The following is a 24,532-nucleotide window of genomic DNA, read 5'->3' on the forward strand; positions in this document are numbered from 1 at the left end:
ATTTTCTGGAAGAATGTATTTCGATGAGTAATCAGAGCACAAAGCTTTACACTTCAGATTAATATATCTTGTAATATGGCAGGGAAAACTGAATTACCAAGGGAAAACTTGCACCGAAACCATATCTTCTACCATGTATTCACCGTCAACAAACCATTGAGTAATGAATGCGTAGTTTCTGAGGAAAGGAAGTCTTGACAATTCACGTTAAGAAATGGATGTTACCTGATAAAATTTATGGATGAAAATTCTGTTCTTATGGATAAAATTTAATTACAATAAATGTAAATTGACATAAGAAAAAAATTTCAGCATACAATATTCGTGAGTTTTGATATTCGATTAATGGTTATGGACGAGAAGTTTGCAATTATATTGTCGGCGATAAAGGAAGATTCTATTTACAGCAATGTGATGTCATACCGCCCCAGGCACGACATTATTGAGAAACTAACATTTCCTTTTTACTTTTTTCTCAGCAAAGAAGCTACTTAGAACTCAGTCATTCGCGAAGCGGCCAATTATTTCATACTTCCACTCAGTAGAATTTGAAAAGAAACTTCTACTTTCGATTATTTCGATAAAAATATAAATATTTCTAGAGTCAAATAAAAAATTACGGCGAAAAATGACTACCGTACTGGAGCTACACTATTTGCTATTTCTTTATCTCTATCTTTACAGGTAACTAACTGTCTTGTGTCTCTGAAAACCATTGGAAATTCTTACATAATTAACGAAAATGCCAGCTTCCTTGTTAAACTTGTTTCACCTTACATAATTAATTTAATTTATACTGCAAATGCCGTTCGCAAGAAGTGTGCGGACAAAATAATCCGTATGCAGAGCACGTAAAAAACTTATATGTTTCGTTTTATGGCAATTACTGTACTCGCTATGTTATAGAGTATAGGCGGTCGTTGCTAAATTCCTGCCTCATCTGTAACGATTTCATTAGATACCGAAGACTCTTAAATCAGGAATTAAATTTCGTTACGTCAAACCTATCATTTGTTCGTCTTCCATATTCTTCTTCGTGTGAAAACATCCGCTACCGAAACTTAAACAAAAACTAAAGCAATGGGCTTCTGGGGACTAGGCATCTAAGGACGAAAACGGTATATAATAGAGGATAAAATAATTGAGCAGGTGAGTAGTTTTAATTATTTGGGTTGCAACGTATCCTATTGCGAAAATAACGATGTTAACAGCAAAATAAATAAATTCCAGAGAATGTGCGGTACAATAAAAAGAACTTTATCCCGGAAAGCACTAAAAGAGACCCAACTAAAATTCTATAAAGTAATGGCAGTCCCTGTTCTTATGTATGGCAGTGAAAGCTGGGCATTGACTAGATCAGAAAGAAGGAGGATAGAGGCTGCAGAGATGAGATTTCTGAGATCAGGATACATTCTATTGGACCAGAAAAGAAGCACAGACATAAGGACGGAACTGGAAATTTTCAACTTAAACGACAGATTAGCAAGACAAAAGAAAAACTGGAAAGAACATATATTAAGGATGAATGAAGACAGATTCCCCTCCCCCCCAAAAAAATACTGAACTACAGACCGGAAGGAAGGAGGAATGTCGAAAGACCCCGCGATAGATGAGAGGACACTTTCCAAGAGGAAGGAACAGGCCACCAGGCCTAAACCTTGAAGATGATGATGATGATGATGATGATGATGATGATGATGATGATGATGATGATGATGATGAAGTATCAAGTATCATATGATTTGTAATTCCATATGTAAAATTAGTTACTAACTCAATATTCATGATGTTGGATCATTAACTTTTAAAGTTGAATGCCGCTGTCAGTTTGTAGTGTTACATACGTATATTAATTCTAAGTCTTACGTAAAGAAGATCTAGATATCGAAATAAGTATATCGATGGTGTTGAACAGCAACCTAGTATGTCAGAAGAAATATCCACGTCTTAGTTTATTTGCTGCCACAATCGCAGCTATGTTCGGTTCTACGTATATTTGTGAACAGTTTTTTTTTTCAAAATTAAAAATATATTAAAATAAAAAAGGACACGCTTAACAGATGTCAGCTTTCGTGCACAGTAATTGGCAGTGACTACCCATAATTTTGAGATCTTTCTTAATGGAAATATTGTAATCAAAAAACAAAAGAAAGCAGATGAAAATAATATAATCGTAAAAAGATATTAATTCTTTCTTTCTTTCTCTTGTTATTTCTTTGTTATGAACACGGAAGGTAGTGACAATCACAAACTGCCTCTGCTGTCTAGCTTACTGCGACCGATGCTCCCCAATCCCCTATCTTCACTTTGTGTGTAGGGCGTAGTATTTATATTGTGTCATGAATTTGTGACGTTTTGCGTTGCCTGGATTAGACTGTCATTCCCCTGGCACAACAGTACGCCTTACAGTACCACAGAAAAAAAGAAGGGATATAAAACTTGTCTCACTTGTCACGAATCAAATTCGAACCAACTAGATTTGATGTTAAATATTTTCACTGCTCAAAATTATCAGAAATAATACGTACAAGTTTCTAAAAAAACCTAATTCAATTCAATTCAATTCAATTTATTTGGCCATTAGACATACAGTTTTAGGCTTCGTCAGAATACATTGAAAAAACATATAAATACATTTTAAAAAACACTAATAACAGAAACAGTAAAATTTAAGTAATACAATGAAAACATGAAATAATCTGAAACTTTTAAATTGAAGAAAACTAACCAAATTGCAATTAAACTTATTTATTAAAATACAATTTCATACAAATTTGTGTTGAAAAACTCAGCAACAGAACAAAAAGGATTATTTGATAACCAATTGTAAAATCTAGTTTCGAAACTATTGATTGGTAATTTATAATATTGACTTGGGAGCTTATTATATAATTTCATCCCCATAATTAAAAAGTTTGTGTTGCTCTTGTGTAATCTACAATATGGAATATTGTAAGATTATAAGGTTAACTTATGTGACGTCCAACTACATCAATGATTATGATGCGCAGTTAAGAATATTCTGAAAGTCTAAGAGGACAGAGAAGCATTAATTTCAGACTGTTGTCAAACAAACACAGAAAGAACTAGATGAGCGGCATCGTACGGAGTTAGCAATCGGTCTGGGCACTGGCATGTGCTAGGGGTTGTTTAGCGATATTGTGCTCCAATTCTGCGCTAGGATGTGGGCTGATTATTACACGATTGGATTTTTTTCCCCAATTCTACGGCGAATGCAAGGTAATCCCATCGAGAATCGTCGGATTCATCTCACCAAAATACCATCTCCGCCAATTTCGTCGAAGCTGAACGACTGCTATGTTGGTACAGTGTCATTATAGTAGGCGAGTAAAAAGTTTGTAACACTGCTTGTTGTTTTGAATGAAGAAATGCTGTAGACAAACGTTATAGAGAAGTAAAAATGAATATTTTGAAGATGTTTTCAAAAACTATGTTTTTTTTTTTTCGATTAGTCTATAACGGCTGTGCCAAGAAATCGTAATTTTTAATGATACCATGTAATCATATTTCTATTTTTGAATTTTTCAAGTCTCAAAACATGCGAAATACATTTTTTAAGTAAATTAAACAATCGATGGCTTAGGAAATGGATGTGCACCATTTTAACTATAATATTAATACAGGCATAAAATTTAAAGAACAAAAAACTATTAAAAACTATTTAACAATGTTCTAATTGTATCAATCATGTGTTGATTCAGTTCACAGAAGGTGTTCAAAATGACTCCCATTCACTGTCAAACACTGCATAGTCTGTCTTTGAGATAATTTGATGTTTTCTGCCGGTTGATCTGTTGTATCTCATTCCTAAATCTTCGTTCTAACTCTTCCAGGTCTCGTGGTCGGTCCTAGTAGACTTCAAATAGCCCCACAAGAAAAAAGTATAATGGATTGAGGTATGGGGATCTTGGGGGCCATTCAAGAACCACTATTATTCAATTACTTTATTAGCTTTTGTCTATGATTATTTAATTTATGGCCCACTTATTCATACATTGAAGCATTTCTCTTTGTTATGTATGAGATTACACATAAGGCTACGCAATTTGACAAAATAATAGTTTATATATGGTAAAAAATCTGATTTTATGTCTTGGAAAAGTAATGGAAAACTAAGTTTTGAAAACATTTACAAATATTAATTTTTTCACATTCTATAACTTTTTATATAAAGTTTCTTCATAAAATTAAAATTAGGAAAGTTACAAGCAGTGTTCCACATTTTTTTACTCCTAGCAGACACAAGCAGACAAAAGAATGATCTCTAACTTTTTAGTCTGTTATTTGATGGCGCTATATCAACTACTAGGATATTTAGTGTCGATGTAAATGGTGATAGAGAGGTGATATTTGGTCAAGGACTCGCCATGAGATTTCGTGATATTTGCCATGCAGTTGGGAAAAACTTCGGAAAAAACCCAGAATGAAACCCATGTCCGAGGACGGCTCAGAATCAGTAGGCAAACGCGCATACCGCGAGAGCTACGCCGGTGGCTTAGATTGATTTCCGAAGCTGCCTGAACTGTTTCGTGGTTCTCTTATAATTCCTCTCTTCTTGGACAAGATGTGTAAGGTCACTTCCTCCCTCGCCTATGTGACAATCATCTCAGTTGAAAACACTTCAGCCACCAGAGTGGTCTAGGGTTAACGAGCAAGGCTTGTGTGCTATGACTTCAAATGAGGTTTGACTGGTTATTTAATCGTGTATTTCCCGTGGTTTTCCCCAGCTATAAGGTGAATACCATAGAATTTCATGACGGATTCTCGGGTTCATCTCGTCAAATATGATCTCGCTATCATCAATTCCATGGACGCTAGATAGACTCACAGTTGATACACCATTGCTATAATATTATAATATGACTGGCTAAAAAACTCTTTTAAATAATACACCGATATAAAAAAAATTGGACAGTCATTGTGAAAAAAAAAAATAGAAATAAAAATTGTCTCGCAATGAAAAATTCTAGATTTAATTAAATATATAATTCCTTTCAGGTAAATAAATATACTTGGAAACTAATGAAACCCAACGGAATATAACCTAATCAGATAGTAAATAGTTTGATATCTAACAACAGCTTAATAATAATTAACTTTTTCTTGTTGCCAAATGAACTGGAATTCGACCCCTGTAAGATCCTGTGTGCCGTTTCGTAGGTAAAATGGCTTCAAGTCACGTTTTCTTTGAGTACTTTGCTTTCTCCTGCCACCCTCGTTTTACTATTGCTCCATTACTGCCATTCCATTTCATCATATCGCCGAAAATGACTTGCTTTTTAAGTTCAAGACGGTCATTAAAGAAATTAATATTTCCCTCTGACATAAACTAAGACAATCTAAACTATTTTAATAAAAGGTGTCGAACAATATACGAGTAATTATGTATATTCGTGTAACGAGTCTCTTATTCTTGCTATGTATATGCAACTTACTTTTCAGTCACATGGAGTTTTCATTGTATTTTATCACGTTGCTTAAAGTAGTTTCACAACTCACCGTTCATAATTGACCCATTTAAGACTAGCAATTGCTAAAGAACAAGAGAAATTCTAGTTCGGAAGTTTTAAAATATCCTATTCTTGTTATATGAGCTCTCTCGGGGCATCATGGCAATAACTGCTGAACTCCTTTACGGCTCGTCGAGCAGACGGATTCGCACCAAAGGCGCCGTGGTTCAATTCCCGGCACATACTGAAAAATGTTTGCTGGAGAAAGCGCTCGTGGGACAGGTTTTCTCAGAATACTTAGGTTTTCGTTGTACTTCTCATTGCCACCACCATTCCATGCCATCAACTTTTGAAAGAGTCTTTGAAGAAATAACTACATGTCTTGATAGTCTCATAGCAGGCATAGTTGATTGTTCGTAGCGTAACAGCCATTAATTATAGTATCGGCACTCACCTCGCTGCCAGGCATCCACATCTATGGGAATGGAATTGCCCGGTATGTAGGCCCTCGTCTTGATCAGCACATCCTTCGCTCCTTGACTAGGGAACGCGTACTCCACGTCTTTCCACTCAAATTCAGTTTGGAGCAGCTTGGCGGCTCGTGTGGTGTACGTGCTGCCCAGGAACAGCACCAGCAGTACCGTCAGCACCGACATTATTCTCACTGGAAAAAGAAACAAGTCACTTCCACAAATGTAAACTTACTAGCGAATATTCTCTTTGAATTTTTTCTACTCGTAGCTGGATTAAATTCGTGTTTGTAATCAGTCTATATGAGAAGTATTTCTAATGTCTGTAATTACTTTTTAATTCGAAAGGTTTATGCTCGAGGATCAATCAGAAAAAAATGTTACGAAAATTTCAACATCTGATCTCACTTCCTTGATAACGGCACTGAGTTACGTCACACTATTTTGACATAGGGTTACCATGAGAAGAAATTCTATAGGAGGACATGGAATCTAAAATAAGAGGACATTGCTGAAAAAAGGAGGACTTTTAAAAAATTGGTATGAACAAAATTAAAGATAAAAACAATGGTTCACTTTAGTTTTCTCACTAGTTGCTGGATCAGCATTACATCTGTACCCTGCTTATCGGTGGAGCCCACTTTGTGCACAAGAGCCTGAAGAGACAAACTTATATCTTGTAACAAATAACTATGGAACTGTTCACAGGACATGTCGTTGAAATTATATTTCACCATGATGATACTTCTGACTGTCTCCGTTAGGATGCGATTTCGTTCTTTTGTCCATTGAGCAGATATTAAGGAAAGTACTCTCAAAGCACTTCCATTGTGACTTGGGATATAGAAATAGAATTGACATATTTTTAAGAGTTCTGAGAAAGTTTCAGTGCTCGCAGAACTATTGGAATTGAAGAATTTGCACCATTGTTTATTTAAACTTAAAAATCTTTGTTAAGATTAACTTAATTGGCATATCTTTGTACATTGCAGAATAAAATTGATAAAATAGCTTAGAATCATGAATAGCGACATTTTTAAAGTGTAAGAATTCAATGCATGTCAATAGGTAATCATGTTTTATGTTTTTATGTGCTCCAGCTTCAACTATTGAAGGCAGTTAAATTCTTTCATAGGTTTTCACCATTTGTTTAGATATTCTATGCATAATATCGCACATTATTCAATATTCATATTAATTTTAGTTGAAATGCGAAATGCCGGACATTTCAATTTTTTTTAAATGCCTGCCGGGCAGGATAAAATGATTAAAAATGAGGACATATCCTCCTTTTGCCGGACGGATGGTAACCCTATTTTGACATCACTTGTTTAGCAAATGATCAGACTTTTGCATTGATATGGTGTTTGCTTATCTACTTACAAATGACCTTTAAGGAACCCAGAGGTTCATTGTCGCCCTCAAATAAGCCCGCTATCGGTCCCTATCCTGAGCGAGATTAATCCAGTCCCTAGCATCATATCCCACCTCCCTCAAATCCATTTTAATATTATCCTCCCACCTACGTCTTGGCCTCAGAGGAATAAACTTGCTTTCTTGTATGAATAAATATCTTATTTATCTCATCTTAGATCCATATTAATTACTCTCCAACAAACCAATTCAGATGAAACATTAATTATATTGTAAATATCTTTATAGATATATGGCGTATATCCAGTTAAGAAATAGGGGGATAATATTCATTAATGGTACAACACATAAATTGAATTAAATTTATGTATTTCACTCTCAATCAGATTCACAATCCTTCTTCTGCAATTAAAAACCAATTCCTCAGAAATCTAAGTATCACAACATCCAACTGAGAGCATAAAGTTTTCATGCAACTACAAGAATTCTGTGAATCCTCTCCATTTTTTTAATGTATAAATACCTGTACTATCATCACTCTTTCTTTGCTTCTTACTTTAAGTTAAAGGGAAGATATTTCATTGTCAAATAATTTTACCTTTACATAGCCTATGAACAGTGTGTCCACAGAAACATTCCGTGATTATAAACTGCTATAATTTTGTAGCTATGAGTATTACGAAATTCATACCTATGTCTTTAGAAAGAACAGTTCAAAAAATTTCAGGGGATATGTATTTCTAATTGTCGGTGGAAAACAATAGATGACACCATAAGGAAAAAGAAAAAAAAAGACCTGTTCCCGCTCTTTCGCTTGTCATTGTGGCATTGTTGGATTGAAGCAAATTGTGTTAAATAGTCTGTGTGAATGTTTATCAACTCAGCGTGAATTTTACAACATTTAGAGAGTTATGGCGAATCCACAGGAACGTATTGGAATACCATAGCACACGGAGTGTAGTGAGAGTTCAGCGTGCCTTCAGACGGGAGTTGCAGGATACGGCACCTACTGACAATAACATTCTGAGGTGATACAATACACACCAACTATGTTCCTGTGGGTTCGCCATAACTCTCTAAATGCTGCAGAATTTATACTGAGTTGAAATGTAAACATTCATATCATTTAACACAATTTGCTCCTATCCAACAATGTCACAATGACAACCGAAAGAGCGGGAACAGCGTCTTTCTTTTTCTTATGGTACCACCTGTTGTTTTCTATCAACAATTACAATAATTATGCATCCCCTGAAATTCTTTGAGCTGATCTTTCTGATGGCACCGGTATGAATTTCGTAATACGCATAGCTACAAAATTATAGCAGTTTATAATCACGGAATTTTCTGTGGACACAGTGTATTTTGTATGGTAGACTCTAAGATATGACAAAAATGTCGAACCTCTGTTGTATTAAAATTTTGTTTTATAAATTGTTTCACCAAACTTAAGTATCAATATCAGATTCAGAAACATCCAACGTTTTGGACTGCTTATCGACTTACGTAAGGAAACGGATACCGTTCTGTTAGAGAATAGCTGTTGGTAGGGGATCCATAAGATGGCTGTAGGGTTTTCCGTTACCCGAAGTTTCGTCATAGGTATAAATAGACACATTGTTTTAGTCATAGTATGTATGGTCACACTGTGTGTTTTGGTCACGTTGGGCAAGTAGTCACAATGGTGGTTTTCGTCACGGGAAAATTCAACACAGGCATAGGCGGTCACAGATAAATATTTATATTCTTTCAGAGTGAGTTGTACAATTTCACAACTAAAAATTTCCAGCAATATTGTCCCCAATCGCTAGCAGATAATCGAGAACATCGTCACTATTCTTATAATTCTCACAGCGTTCCACAATCGCAGAAATCCTGGCATCTGTATTAAGATACTTTCTCTTCTTCTTGGTGGATGAGAAGCTGGACTGCAATCTCTCTATATCTCGACTACCTCTTTCTGTAGCTTTGAAGAACATGGAAAAAGAAGGATGTGTTTTTCCCATCAAGGTATTAATTTTCCTATGCCATGCTTCGCAATTATTAGTTGTTCTCGGTAAATCGTGAAGAGTACGTTGATAACAGTTCCAGATATTTGGAGGGAAAATTGACTGTTAGTTATGTTCAACATAGTTAAGGATTACAGACAAATCATCTACATTTCCTATCAGCAGATCAAAAGCTTCTAAAATATCGTCCTCTGGAACGAAAGCTAATGCCGATAAGGAGTGGAACTGTGTTCTTACTTGTTCATTTTCTTCTCTGCGATATTCTTCAGAGAGGCTAGTCCTTCTAAATGCATGCATGAAGTATCAAGTGTCGAAAATGTAATGTGTGACGAAAATTCCGCATGTCAGAAAATTTACGACGAAATCGCCGAATCCCCCATAAAATAGGTCTAGAGGTTTTCGCCACCGGATGGTAACAGGTATGAATAGATTCATTGTTTTAGTCATAGTATGTATGGTCTTTACATTACCGTACCTTCCCTGAAGTCTCAATCGATAAGTATTTTCGAAACGTTGGATATTTCTCTATGTGTGACACGGTACAAAATGCAAAAATGCCCAATTATATAGTACAGAAAGATAGTGAAAACTGACACAATTACTATTAAGTACATATTTCTGTAATCGCTCTTCAATAACGAACTACATATACGTATATTTATAACTATCCAATTAGAGGCTCTTATGGTGTTGAGATGTCTCCAACCTTAAGAGATAACAGGAACTAAGTAGCATAGGGATGTCAGTCTTACGTGCGACCAGCCTTACCTCTAAGGAAATAGCCATGATTATAATTGAATCAGGAATTTACAAAAGGGACCAAATCCATATTTTTTGTAAATTGAGTTTGTACCCGTTTCTGGCTCTCTATATACTCTTCTTGGATTTCAGCATTAAAAAGAAGCAAGTTCTACACATTTAAATTATGTATCAACATGTTTGAATGTCATGGTTTATTTAACGACGCTCGCAACTGCAGAGGTTATATCAGCGTCGCCGGATGTGCCGGAATTTTGTCCCACAGGAGTTCTTTTACATGCCCGTAAATCTACTGACATGAGCCTGTCGCATTTAAGCACACTTAAATGCCATCAACCTGGCCCAGGATCGAACCCGCAACCTTGGGCATAGAAGGCCAGCGCTATACCAACTCGCCAACCAGGTCGACTCAACATGTTTGGACTGTTATACATTCAGATCCATACAAAAAGATTTGGTGTTGTTTTCTTAAAATTTCCTTTTTCGGACTTGATCCCTTTTGCAAATTGCTGATTCATTTTCAGTTAGACGCTGAGTGAACCGCTGGGCTATACAGCGGACGGAACGATTGAATTAATGGAAAAAGCTATGACCCATCGGAATCGAATTCGCAACGTTCCAGCTTGCACTTGGTACACTGACTTTCAAAGATATCTAACCTATGATTTTATGATCGTGTAAGCGAACTTTCTAACCATGGGATAAGTCAGAACCAAAGATATAAATTTAAAAAGAATTGACACACTTTGAAATAGTTCCGTTGGTTATCATCATTATTGGGGCGGTTAAAAACGTGTCGGGGAAAATGATAGTGTACATAGATTAAGCATAAATTATTCTCATAATTTACAATATCAGTAGTTTCCAGCTAAACTCAGTGTTATTTTACAATTAGCAGCGGCGGATGAAATGTTGACTTCTATAATGCGGGTATATTTATGTATGATTGGCCACACTGACTATTATCTTCACCACCTATTCATAGAAGTAAGAACTAGACTTAGTTTAATAGAGAAAAATAAAATAATCTACAGTTTCAGTATGAATACTGAATTATGTATGAACACATATTATGCTTACGTTGCATTATAGCCAGATTCGTAACTAGAATATAGAACCCAGGACCCCTAGGTAGGTATAAGCTTGAGAATTAAATTAAATTATATAGGCTTAATTTAACAGAGGAAAAATGAAATACTTTTCAACTTCAATATAAATACTAAATTACGTTTTATTATCGCTAGATTCGTAGGCTGCCCCTACAAACAAACTGTATCTCATCTTTCCTCTGGAGAAATAAACAATAATAAACTCAGCATTGCTCTGTACAAGGAAGGCTGACCATTTGGGTAAATTTTCTCGCCCTCAGTTTTTTCAGGAGAGAATTTCCACATGTTAGATAGTGCAATATAATATGCAGCATTCTGTTTTTTAATTAAGACATTCTTTGTCTGACATTAGCAAAGTAAATTTCTACATATCTGTCACTTTATTTCGCAAGCTAGTGACTCCAAGATCTACTGATCTGTGAAGCGAAGACGTATACTAATAAAAATTGGGATGAAAATTACTTCAGTAAGAGTAATTATATTTAAACATTACACACAAAGAAGGAACAGGTCTCGACCCGCCAGCTCGCTACACCGAGTTGCAACTGATATTTCTATCCTTATCTGTTGTCTCTGTCTTCCACGTCTCGTGCACCGTACACCGTGTGACAACGTCGTACTGCTGCTAGCACTCGATTGGCGTAGGCCATATGCCTTTTTATTCTGAAAGCGCTATAAAGAAGCCACACTTGCACCAACAAATTATCGATCACTGTCGATTAGTGGGGTCAGGTATCTTTGAACGTCAGTGTACATAGAATTCCTTAACCGCTATGCTACCGCGAACCACATACACATACATATATCTATATAGCCTATGTACATATGCAATATGTATATACTGTATAAATTTTACTGTGAATTCTGAAATATCAATGAAAGAGCATCAAACGGAAAAGCAGACAATTTGAATGATTAAATAATTTATGAATTGAATGAATACGAACTGATCTGTGACATTAATTTTGTTTTCAGAAATACGTAAATCTTTAAGATGAGAGAGAAACTAATTACTACGCGACTAATAATGTAGCAAAGCAAACTGTTCTGGTTCTCTGACACAGCAGAACTGCCTGTAGAAATTTGTCACAGGAGTTTTATACCACTACCGACAAAAAGTAGTAACCGGGACGGAGTCGTTGGGAAGTGATGAAACTGTCGTCTGCGTCGCATCGCATCGCAAGAACTTGGAGAGTTTTCTTTTGTTATTTATTTATGTTACTACCGCTGCGCTAGTGTGCAGAACTTCTATTTTTATGGAAGGAAAAGAACATGTTTTGTAAAACAAATAAATCTAATTTTCTTTTAGAGTTACACTAAGACGTATGTAAAAATATAACTATGAAGAATGGAATAAGATGTTACCACAGTCTAGTATATACAGTCGCGAAGCTCAATACGAAGTAAATATGCAAACATTAGATAGTTGCTCACCCCTAGGATCGCTAATATCGCCTCATTACAGGCAATGCAAAATAGTAACGTCACAGTCTATTGTTTCTAGCAACCTCAAAACTCAAGCTTCGTGACTGTATATAGTAGAATGTGATGTTACTCATACGTAGCCATCATTTCTAATTTCCTCTGTCTCTAACAAAATTGTTAAATAACAATTATCCCGTTACCATCATAACTGTTACCGCTATCCTTTTTAAGTTAACAGATTCACAGTCATTCCATAATTTGAGAAGCAGTATCAAAGTTAGACAACTCCTTTTTTTTTTTTTTTTTTTGCGATTTCGAGATATCGATTGTTTCTCATAGAATATTGTATACTGATTGCGATTCTGGAACTGTTTAGGTTCAAAAACGGACAGAACACAGCGAAAATAGCACTTAATTGTGCGTTTTAGAATCAAAATGTAGATAACTCCACTGTGACTTGGTTTCAGATTAGGACAATTCCTTCAGTAGTCAATGAGAAGTCCATATTCGTACCACCCTTTCCCATCACGCATCGCGAATCCAACATGGCTGATTGTTTATATAATCGGTTTGTGGATGAATAAGTACTATTTTACGTAAACTTGCTTTGAACTGAGTTAGAAGAGACTTAGATTCAAAATTAGACAATTTCGCTTTAAATATGGCTTCATTTGATTAAAAAAACAGACGACTCCATGACTTAGTTTCAGAGATGGACAACTTGACTTTTTAAACTTAAATTTCGAGCTGAATATTAATTTTAATCAAATTTTGAGACTGAAAAATGTTTCTATGACCCACGAGAATGTTTAAAAAATGTATGTAGGTATAACGGTGACATTTGTTTCCAAGGATCTAGTTTTTTTGCTTCTCTTGTAAAAAAAGCAAAAGTGGAATTGACCAACTTCGATACCTAGCTCCTCATTTCACCAAAGCTAAATACCTACACCATTGAAATACACTTGTATATTACAAGTTTATGTATTGTACTTGTTCATTACCGGTATTAGAGATACCTAGTATTCGCAAGCCACGGATTCGCGAAATAGATTTTTTTTTGCAATGAGAGTAAAAATCTTGTTTCAAGCCCCTTCACGAAAAAGTATCGTAACTCGTGAAATAACTCAGTATTTCGTGTATACGCGAAATTTTTGTTTTAGCACGAATTTACTTAAAATTAGTGTTTTTCAAGATATTTTTTTTACGAAATTTTAATTTAAAGTGCCCAAAACATATATTTATTGGAAATCATATAGACTAGATATGTGCGTGAATTGAATTAATACAATAATCTTTGGTGTAGCTAAGTTACCTGCACGCTGTAGGCTATTGTTGGCAGGCACTGCAGTGGAGTTAACTGAATTTACGATTTTATTTTAATTACTTACTTACTGGCTTTTAAGGAACCCGGAGGTTCATTGCCGCCCTCACATAAGCCAGCCATAGGTCCCTATCCTGAGCAAAACCAATCCAGTCTCTATCATCATATCCCACCTCCCTCAAATTCATTTTAATATTATCCTCCCATCTACGTCTCGACCTCCCCAAAGGTCTTTTTCCCTCCGGTCTCCCAACTAACACCCTATATGCATTTCTGGATTCGCCCATGCGTGCTACATGCCCTGCCCATCTCAAACGTCTGTATTTAATGTTCCTAATTATGTCAGGTGAAGAATACAATGCGTGCAGTTCTGTGTTGTGTAACTTTCTCCATTCTCCTGTAACTTCATCTCTCTTAGCCCCAAATATTTTCCTAAGCACCTTATTGTCAAACACCCTTAACCTATGTTCCTGACAGTGAAATTTTCTTAAAAACTGTGGTTAAAATGTAATCTGTTTTACATTTATATTTATGTACAAAAGTTTGAATTTAATATCAAACCCTATTTCATTTCAGAATTTTGAATCTAATTTTCAAACCGTATTTCAAGTACTAGTTTTAAATATTAAGTAGAAATATCCTGAATGTTTTGTGATGCCTATTAATTTATATTATTCAAACACAGTATGGGAGACGGTTACACAAATTTCTCTATACAACAGGTAAGTGCCGATAAAAAACTGTATGTTTTGTTGAAATGTACAAAGATTCTTAAGATTCCCTTGATGCTACTGACCTATAGACTGTGTAGTTATATTAAGTAATGTATTTTGCAGGATGGAGTCAAAATATCATATCTTTTAAAATCTTTTAAATGCGAAGTAGGCCTAACACGCATTTTTGTGGGAAGTAACACCGAAATTAACCAAATGTTTATACCTAAGTTTAAGATTTTTATTCACATAAAATATCTATATATATAATTTGAACTGGTAATAGAAATTACTGGAAAACGGCTGAACGGATTTTAATGAGTGACCTCTCATTTTCATGCCTGGCATCCAAAGTTTTTCGTAAAAAGAAGTAGTTTTCAGTGAAATGTTAATTTTCCTACATAATTTTCCTATTCTCCAAAATCCATCTGTTGTCAGTTTTGAGAACTAATTTTATTGAATCACGGCCGACTTGATTGAATTTCAGAACAAAACACACACTACAATAAACAATAGGCTATTACACGAACGCCATGATCTGCAGGATTGCCGACATAGAGCTCAATTCAATTTGTTATTAAAAACTGATTCTGCAGTGTATAATTTTCTGGGTACAGCTGTGTATTGGATATTCAAATCTACGAAACCTGAGGTGGATTGATGACATTATTACCATTAGAAATTAAATATCGCTATAGTTAATATCATGATGCGTCTATTTTTCATTAATTGTACATAATATTGATGCTGTATTGATGACATGAAAGTGAAACGTTTTGAGGTTATGTAAGTAAATGTAGAGAATATCTTAATTTAGATCTTCATTTCTATAATTTACTGAGTGACTGCTATATATAACTACAAAACTTGAGTAAGATAATATTGTTATTAAAAATCAAATATTTTTATACTTATTAACCTAGTGGGGTTGGGTCTTTTTCATATACTTAATGGCGGTGTAGTGTAGATATTGATATGTGTCATTGTCTTCAGTATTGGCTCGAGAGAGCGCAAAAATTACAGTTCCTAAGGAAAGATAAAAAGGTATTACTTACTGATAAAATAAGTGGCCTAGAAAATTTTGTAGTCTCCAGATCATTTCAGCAAGATCTCTTAGTAGGATAAAATGATTTTACGTTCTACATTTCAAGTTCTACATGCAGCAGCTATACGAATATACTATTATTCGAAAGCTTAGCAAACCTGACATTTTTTTTAACTTTTGTCTACAATCCACAATGATCTGAAATAGCTACTGCTATCGTCCTGACAATGATACTTGCGTTTTCACGTTGAAACTCAAAAACTGAAGTTGGATAGGTTCAAGAAAAAGTATTTGGCCTAAAAAAATCCATTCAGAGGGAGTATGTTACATTATTATGGAAGCAAATAACTATCAAAAAGACAAGTATTCTTCATTGAAAATAAATCTGAAAAATTTTTATTTGAACGTCTAACGAACTTAGTTTGCAGCAGCATTTGCTGCACAAGCCACTAGTATTCATTATACATCGATAAATAAATAAATAAATAAATAATAAGTAAATAAGTAAATAAATAAATAAATGCAATATATATAAAAACTCTCTGAGCGTTTCCGCATTTGTATAGTATCTTCATGGAAATTTGAATCAGACCAAATGCGCTAATAGTGGGGCGTCTAATGAGCTACAGTCAAAATGATATAATTCTTAGCTATATTTATAGTGTATGAATTTATTATATAATTTATAGACACCAAACTGCTTTCCAAATAAAATGTTTGTTGTGAACATGATACAGTAATGTTTTATCTGATACTATTTATCGTGCACAAGGCTCAAGAAAAATTGTTAACGTGTTGCTATTTAGAATTAATAATAATTTTGTTTTATTATTTATTTGAATGACTCAAGTAACTACAATATTTTAAGAGAAATGGCTCTATACAAATATAGGTCTATGTGCACTCATACACACATTCTCTCCCTCTTATCAGATTTTTATACTTTTTTTCTTAACGCATTTCCGGCAAAATTTAAAAACAGATATCGTGGCTCTCGCTATCTGTATATATATATATATATATATATATATATATATATATATATATACACATATACAAGAGCGCTCGCAGGATCCAATCTCAGTGGTAACAAGATGTTAAAAAATCAGAGGAAACGGATGGACAAGGAGAGAGAAAATTGAACATAAAAAACAGCCAGTTCTGAAATATAACCTGCGCACGCATTCATAATTTGAAGCACTCGCTTTTGTTGAATTGTTTACTGCGGGAGTTTGAGAAAACATGTATCAAACTCATAAAGAAAAATTAAAAAAATGAACTCGTAAAAAATAAAAATCTCAGTGGTAGCAAGTGCCCTTGTATATACATGCACACATACATACTCGTACGTACGTACAAACGTACGTACATACATACATGCATGCATACATACATATATACATACATACATACATACATACATACATACATACATACATACATACTTCTGTCGCATATGTAATTGTAAGAAAATTGTAATTCTTTAAGCACAAATCAGACATGTAGTATTGTCCAATTAAAGATAAAAAATACATACATACATACATAGCCTACATACACACTTACATACATAAATACATATATACATACATAATACATACATACATAATACATGCATAAATACACATACATACATACATACATACATACATACATACATACATACATACATACATACATACATACATACATACATACATACATACATACATACATACATACACACACAAACACTTTAAAGGCTTTGTTAAGTGCGTTTCTACTGTAATACTTGGTCGCGAGTGAAGAATATTCAGACTTTCGTGACTGGCGTTGCGGAATTTCATTTTCTTGATTGATGTCTCTGAAGTCACGGTATCTTCGATTAAAGAAAGACAGAATTTACTGTTAACGCGATTTAGAACATACATGGTAGATATTAAGGAACTGAGGTGAATACAGAAAATTGTCTACTATAAATTAAAAGGGATTATCCAATATGCTTGCGTTCTCTGTTGGGAAAACTTGAAACTCTTCAGCAGACCGCACGTCATGGGCTATTGGTTCGCACCGCAGTGACAGCAATCTCTCCTCTAAGGAACAATTAATCTGTTCACTAAATAATTCGGTCAAAAATAAATATTAAAAGAATTGCTTAAGAAGATACTTACTTACCTAGAACTTTCGTTCCTATAATGCCACTTCCGGAGCTCCAAAAATATGTCTCGCAGAGCCTTAACATCATTATCCGATACGTCGTCAGAAAGCAGCATGTGTTCGTTCGTTATTAATTCTAACAAGCTGAAATCGCCACTGCGGTTGCGACGGACGCAGCACCACGGTCTGGTTGTTCCATTGAATCCAACACGAGCTCGCGATCAGTGGGGTACGTCCGATTTATTCTTGCTCCGCACCTTTCACTTCACATTTCGAGCATCGTAAAGCTTGGGAGGTAGGATATACAAATATTACCGCCTTCAACCTGGCCCTGACCGAGAGCTGTTACGTATTCATAAGGTCAGTGTTTTCAGGCCGACTTTATTTCACCGATCACGCTTTGAGAGGATCGGCGGAATATTTCACCATCACTTATTTTGATATTGAGAAATTTCCTATTCTTCGTCGATCCTTTCACTAGTTCTTTGTTTGTATACATTTTTTCTCTCTTATCCTAAATCACTTGCATTTCTTTTCCATTCATTCATTGCCTCTCTGTTACCTACATTCATTCAATTGCTATCTCTGCAGTTTAGAATTAATTATAAATATGTGGTAATCTTGCAGATATTATGTGATCATTTAGTAGAAACTGTCGTGATCAGACGAAGGTAATGTCCCGCACTTCGCAATTGTAATAAAAAGAGGATAACCGCATATAAATTATAAACTAGTATCTATACTTGATCTTCGGACTTCCCAGACGGAAAATACTGTATAGATTTCCATAAAATCTCATAAAAATGGAATGTTTGGATGAAGTGAAGGTTAGAACAATATGTGCAACCTTGAGTACAGTTCAGTACTAAACACTTGACACACGTGATAATTATGACTAATTCATTTAATTATCAACTGAATTAAAAGTATTGGATTATATGCTTCGTAAGTTATTTCCTCATTTGCTTTCAGTATATTAATGTTTTGCTTGCGAGATTCGCCGAGTTAGCTCTGTGGTCTGCCTCCAGACTAGCCGGTGCATAACTTCTAATCACTAGATTGTGCACCAATATGCTTGGGTTAAATCCCAAATCTTTCAGCAGTGCGTATGAAGAGAAGGCATACATCTCTGTTAATAGTGATTCGTCCATCGGATGGGGACGTTAAGCCTGGCGGCCCCCTTGATACTATTAGACAGGAGTAGACTACGTGCCGGTACCGGGTTTCCCCTTCTCCCTTCCTCATCTTTATCATCATCACTCATTCCAGACACTACACTTACACGAACACTTACACATACACTCACCCGAGTACATGACATAACTTTCCACAGATGCACTCCATGTACAGTAGTGGCAAAAAAACCGGACCGACGGAATAATCAAAGTCCCCGAAATGAGCCACTGTGCATGCCACGCCCGCATTCACAAGATAGCGAGTAATCTATTGAAATTGTTATAGTTTCGACTGCTGACGTAACCCACTTCGAAAGCCATTAGAAAATAAGCTGGTAAAATTCATGTTCTGGGAATAATAAGTTAATCAAGTAGTAAAATATCGCTGCAATCGAAAAGTATTAGGAATAAATTTGAATAAGGAACGAAAAAAAGTTTCCTTCCCATGCAGGACTCGAACCACGAAAGCCTTAGTTACCAGTCTATCGTGGCTCTAGAGTGAACAAGGCTCTGAAATAGCTACAAGGATCGGTCCGGTTTCTTTTGCCACTACTGTACAGAGTGGCCCGCCGAAGTGGTGTGCAAGTATAAAATGGGTCACAGTCCTGCCACCTATCCGCAATATGCGGAACCCGAATCACATAAAGTGAAGTGGGTAGGCATTGGATACATACATACATGTTTTGCTTGCATATAGGGTTGCCATACGTCCCGGGCTGTACCGGAATATCTTCGTCCCGGCGTCCCAAAAATAATTCTCGGGACGCATAAATGTTCCGTTGTGTTTCCTTTCATTTCAAACGATCAATTTATGAGTACGATAGCTCAAAAAACTTAAAAATAAATAAATTCAGTACACACAAATTTTGATTTAGGTTCACTATTCAACGAGATTCATAGTGAATGAAACAAATCGCTATTACTTTTTGTTCTGTTTAACTCTTGCTTCGGAGTTTGATATTTGAAGTTCCTTCTATGTAACAATATTGCCTTTCACTAAATTCCTTGCTACTGTTATAATTGCTGTCCACAAGAATGTCAAGAAGAAAATTATGATTTTTGTTGGTAAGTCCTCTTATCAGATTACCAATTGTACCGGCTTCGCAACAATTGAAAATATTGATTGATAAAATGTAAAATTATGAGGTGGAAATATATCTTATATTATATGCTATATTGTCACGTGAGTAGTGTATTTTGTAGCTATTCCTGTAATAACTTAGTAAAAAGAATTTGAAGGCAACTTACATAAAGAAGCTTAAACTTTATGCAAATATGCTCCGTAACAATTTTGTTTACTATTTGTTTACTTACTCTTAGATAGTTAGTAAAGTGTTTGTGTAGTAAACTTTACTACACACACACTTTGAAAGATTGGCATTTTGATGGGTGCGGATACGAAACTTACTCAGTGAAAACTGATGTGTCCCTATTTTATAGTAGCCTATATTTACTACACCATCTAAAGCAAGGAAATTAATGCATTTTGCCCCTTCTTCATTTCGCACGTTTTAAAGATAAAAGTAAAATGTCCCGGATTTTCGCGCACTATAGTTCTAATAGATAAATATTTAACTGCATGACAAACAGGTAATATTAATTTTTTGGTGCTAATTTTAATTCTATAAATTTTTATATTTTGTAAAATATCCTAAAAAGAAAATTATCATGAAAATTACGCAATTTGAGTATGAGGTGCTTATCTTCTAGCTCTGTAATTTAAAATTTCTATTGAAAGTAGAACAGAGAGTGAGAGAACTCATGCAAATCTTTAATTTATGCAATCGGTGTTTCAGTGTTAGACAAGTACTTGAGATTGCAATAGAACTTAATTTTGCCTAGTTGTGGAATGTATGACAATATGGTTAGGTTAACGTAAAAAACTACAAATTCGGAAAAGAAATTAGTATTATTAAGCCTTTCTCTATATAAGAGTAACCAGATTGTATGTGATTAGCCTGTGATGATCTCCAATGTGGCACAAAACAAAACCAAGAATGTGACAGGTGCTACACTGCATGCATGTTCTTACGCAATAATCGTCATTCTTGCCAGATAAACACCGAGGGCGATCCTATCTAATGTAAGAAGTCAAATGTCTTTCTCTTCCAATTTCCACTACATGGTACATAAAGCGATTGGAGTGGATTGGCAGTTACGAAACGACGCTTTACACTTGACACACTGTGTTACTACACACTACTATCAGTATTCACGACGCACAGATCTTTGGCATTTTTTGTTTGTTGATGTTGCAGTAATATACTATTCCGCTGCATAGCATGTTATCAGATGTAAATATTACACATTCTCTATGTTGTAGGTGACTGTCTGATTACGACTCAGAAATTCAAATGGATGAAAATACTGTGATTGTATCGAATTTTTAGTGCTAATTCGGCATTTTCTCAAAAGAATAGAAAGAATTCATTAAAAGAATGCTATGGTGGTAAGTTATCTGACCAACAGTTGAGCTTTTGTAAAAGCATAACGAAATGCTGACGTGATTCATTTTCATTTATTTATCTATTTCCAATTATTTATTTAGAGGGAGCAATTCTCTGGGAACGAAACGAGCCTGGATAGAACTAAGACGAAATTCAGAAAGATTAGAGGTTTATTATTATTATTATTATTATTATTATTATTATTATTATTATTATTATTATATATTTTTTCAATCCAACTGAGATAAAATGTTACTAATAATAAAATTAGAGACTAGAATTCCATGCAAATGCATGTTTTTATAGGAATATAGGACATAGCTCAAACTTAGTACTTATCCATTTCATTACTTTCCGGTTCCAAATATGTGTACTTTTTCCGTGCATATTTACATGTTTTGCCCTTTTCGGGGATAAAAACATGCATAATGCATATTTAAGCAATTTTTATCTTAATCATGCATATAATATACATTGTATTCAGTTTAAATGTATGTTTTAATGGTTTTGAGTGGACACCTCAGTTCCTCGATTTTTATGTCCCTCATTTTAGCTTCAGGAATCAGGATTGAAGAAGGAAAAGAAAGGAAAAACTAAATAACAGAAAAGGTTCATTCAAGTTTGCAGCCATAGCTTCTTGCAATGTAGAGAAGTCATTCTCTGCCTACAAAAATATATTGACTGAGAAGGGCAAAAACCTCACAGAAACCTATTTAGAAATGTTGTTAGTTGTGAACTGTGCAAAAAAAAAAGTGAAATAAGAAATTTGGAACAAAAATGGAAGTGCATATTTTAATGTATTTTATGCTCGACCATGCCGAAATGTAGTAATTATACACCTGGTAGCAGACCTTTAATGCATGTCATTAAAGTACACCTACTCATTAAAGGTCAGGTCTTTCAGCCAATGACGACTCAGGTTACAACTGTTCAGCCAATGACAGGTCAGCTTTCTACCGTTATAAAACCGCAAGTATCGATTATTCTCGGATATGCAATCGAAAGAGAATTAGCGAAAAGTCACGGAGGCTGGAAATCCAATACTGTCGCAGAAGGTTATGTTCTGTTACTATAATAATTAGCGTTAATTATAAATAACATTCAAATAAATTGAATTTGTCATCTCGTTTTTCAATGTCTAATTTAATGTAAATGTTATCTCTGTAGGTTCTTATGGCCTAGCAAGGTCACTGTGGACATCTGTTCCTCGGAAAAAATCAATACTTTCGCGTCTGCGCACATCTCACAACATACGGGACATTGCTCCAGGTCAGATACAATAAAATTAATAATATCAAGTTAGAAATATGGTCGAGCATAAAAAGTCGTATGAAACTCGCCTATAATGGTAATTAAGAAGCTCGTATGAAAATTATGAAACCCGCTTGCGCTCGTTTCATAAATATCCATACTCACTTCTTAATTACCTTCATTATAGGCTCGTTGCATAATGTACTATTTCGCTTGATCGTGCATGTTTCATAGTTTGATAGTACATGAATGTATGCATATTTTGGGATTTTATATTGCATGAAATTCTCATCTCTACTAATAATGTAGTAGGGAAATTGACAATGAAACAGTAGTCCTTGGAGAAAACCTGTCCCATAGATACTTGGGAAGCTTATTTTCAAAACAACCCTTGTCCATTCCCATAACTTTGTGGGAAATCATGAAAAACGTTTTTAGGTCTAAAATTTCTTACCAGCTAGGCAAGAGACATTATGAAGCCAGAGAGGTTGGGTGCATTTAGAGTCAAATGAGACACTGTTCTGAAGCCAAATCATGACAGTTGTAAGTAGAGTTATATCTGAAGAATGCATGGACACAGGAAACTCATTTCGTTTTCAGGAGGACAAAAGACGTTTTGAAAACGAGCTCCTCACTTGTCCTCCGGAGACCTCAAAAAATGACAATGGGGTTAGAACTCATCTATGATGAGAATTAATTACCACACTATATCATATCAACTTCATGTACAGTTTCATTCTGATATTTATATTTTTTTATAAGTTCATTTATATAGTCCCCAGAAAAAATAAGATTAGTGCGGCCATATATAGTTGTGAGATACTTCTTAAACGATAAATTACTATCGGTAAATGATAATGATAATTTCAATAACTCATTTGCTAGATTGTCATTTTCATCAAGAGAAATTATAGGCCAATCAATCCCTGGAATATCTTGTAAGAGGAGAGGTGAAGAAAACTGCTTTAGGAAACAATTAATATTAGAGGAGAAAAATTCGCTCCGGTGCCAGGGATCGAACCTGGGTCCTTGGTAATACTTACCAAGCGCTCTCATCATTGAGCTACGCCGAAGTCCAATCCACAGCACCGGATCGAACCCCTCTCCTCCAGTGTTCTTTTTTCCCCCTTTGTGGCCTGACTCCAAGTTGGGCATAGATTATATGTTGGCATTTTATATTAAGTTAACTGCCACTATACAAGGAGCGCACTCAGTTGAGTGACTTGGTGGCCGGGAATGCACAGTAATATGCACAGTAATCTGTACAGTTATATGCGCTGTTGCTCGAGTAATCTACGTAAAGATTTTTTATTGTTTGGTCCTACAGAAAACATCTGTTATGGTAACAATTAATATTAGAGGAAAAGAATTCGCTCCGGTGCCAGGGATCTGTTACCATAACAGATATATTCTGTAGAACCAAAAAATAATTTTAAAAAATTTTAAAAATCTTTACCTAGATGCTTCAGGAAAGGTTCCTCCTGTTATTCTTACTCCATAATTTATTATTATATCCTCGCCATATTATCTTTTCCATTCTCAGTGGACTCTGTAGAGTCGCTGCATAGAAAAACATTGACTCATTTCAGTGGTATTGCTCATGTTGCTTAACTGGATAAGCTAAGTAGTACACAAAACATAAAGCATTTCCTATCCTTTACGCAAACTGGCGTGTTCAGGAAATGTGTTACAATTTAAGCACCCACACGCAAGTTTAAATTAAGAAGTAATGGCTAATTTTGCAATCTGTAATTCCTCTTCCTCCGTACAAGCTTAATTTTGTCATGTAATTGAAATAAACCGAGCGAGATGGCTCATGCGTTCCGT

General features: G+C 35.0%; 1 protein-coding gene and 1 long non-coding RNA gene across 3 annotated transcripts in view; one reads left to right on the plus strand and one right to left on the minus strand.

Annotated features, from left to right (window-relative positions):
- The window catches only part of LOC138701862 (protein yellow-like), a 118,836-nt gene that overhangs the window by 19,080 nt on the left and 75,224 nt on the right, over positions 1 to 24,532 (minus strand). For both annotated transcript variants that reach the window (XM_069829193.1, XM_069829192.1), the window contains exon 2: positions 5,926 to 6,135. In XM_069829193.1, coding sequence (XP_069685294.1) covers positions 5,926 to 6,127 — 202 coding nt within the window. In that variant the 5' untranslated portion in view covers positions 6,128 to 6,135. The remainder of the gene's footprint in view (positions 1 to 5,925; positions 6,136 to 24,532) is intronic.
- LOC138701865 (uncharacterized) overlaps positions 1 to 24,532 on the plus strand; it is a 173,149-nt gene that overhangs the window by 2,691 nt on the left and 145,926 nt on the right. The gene's annotated exons all lie outside the window — the stretch shown is intronic.

Source organism: Periplaneta americana, chromosome 6 (genome assembly GCF_040183065.1).
Source record: "Periplaneta americana isolate PAMFEO1 chromosome 6, P.americana_PAMFEO1_priV1, whole genome shotgun sequence".
In the NCBI taxonomy this organism is placed as follows: Eukaryota; Metazoa; Arthropoda; class Insecta; order Blattodea; family Blattidae; genus Periplaneta; species Periplaneta americana.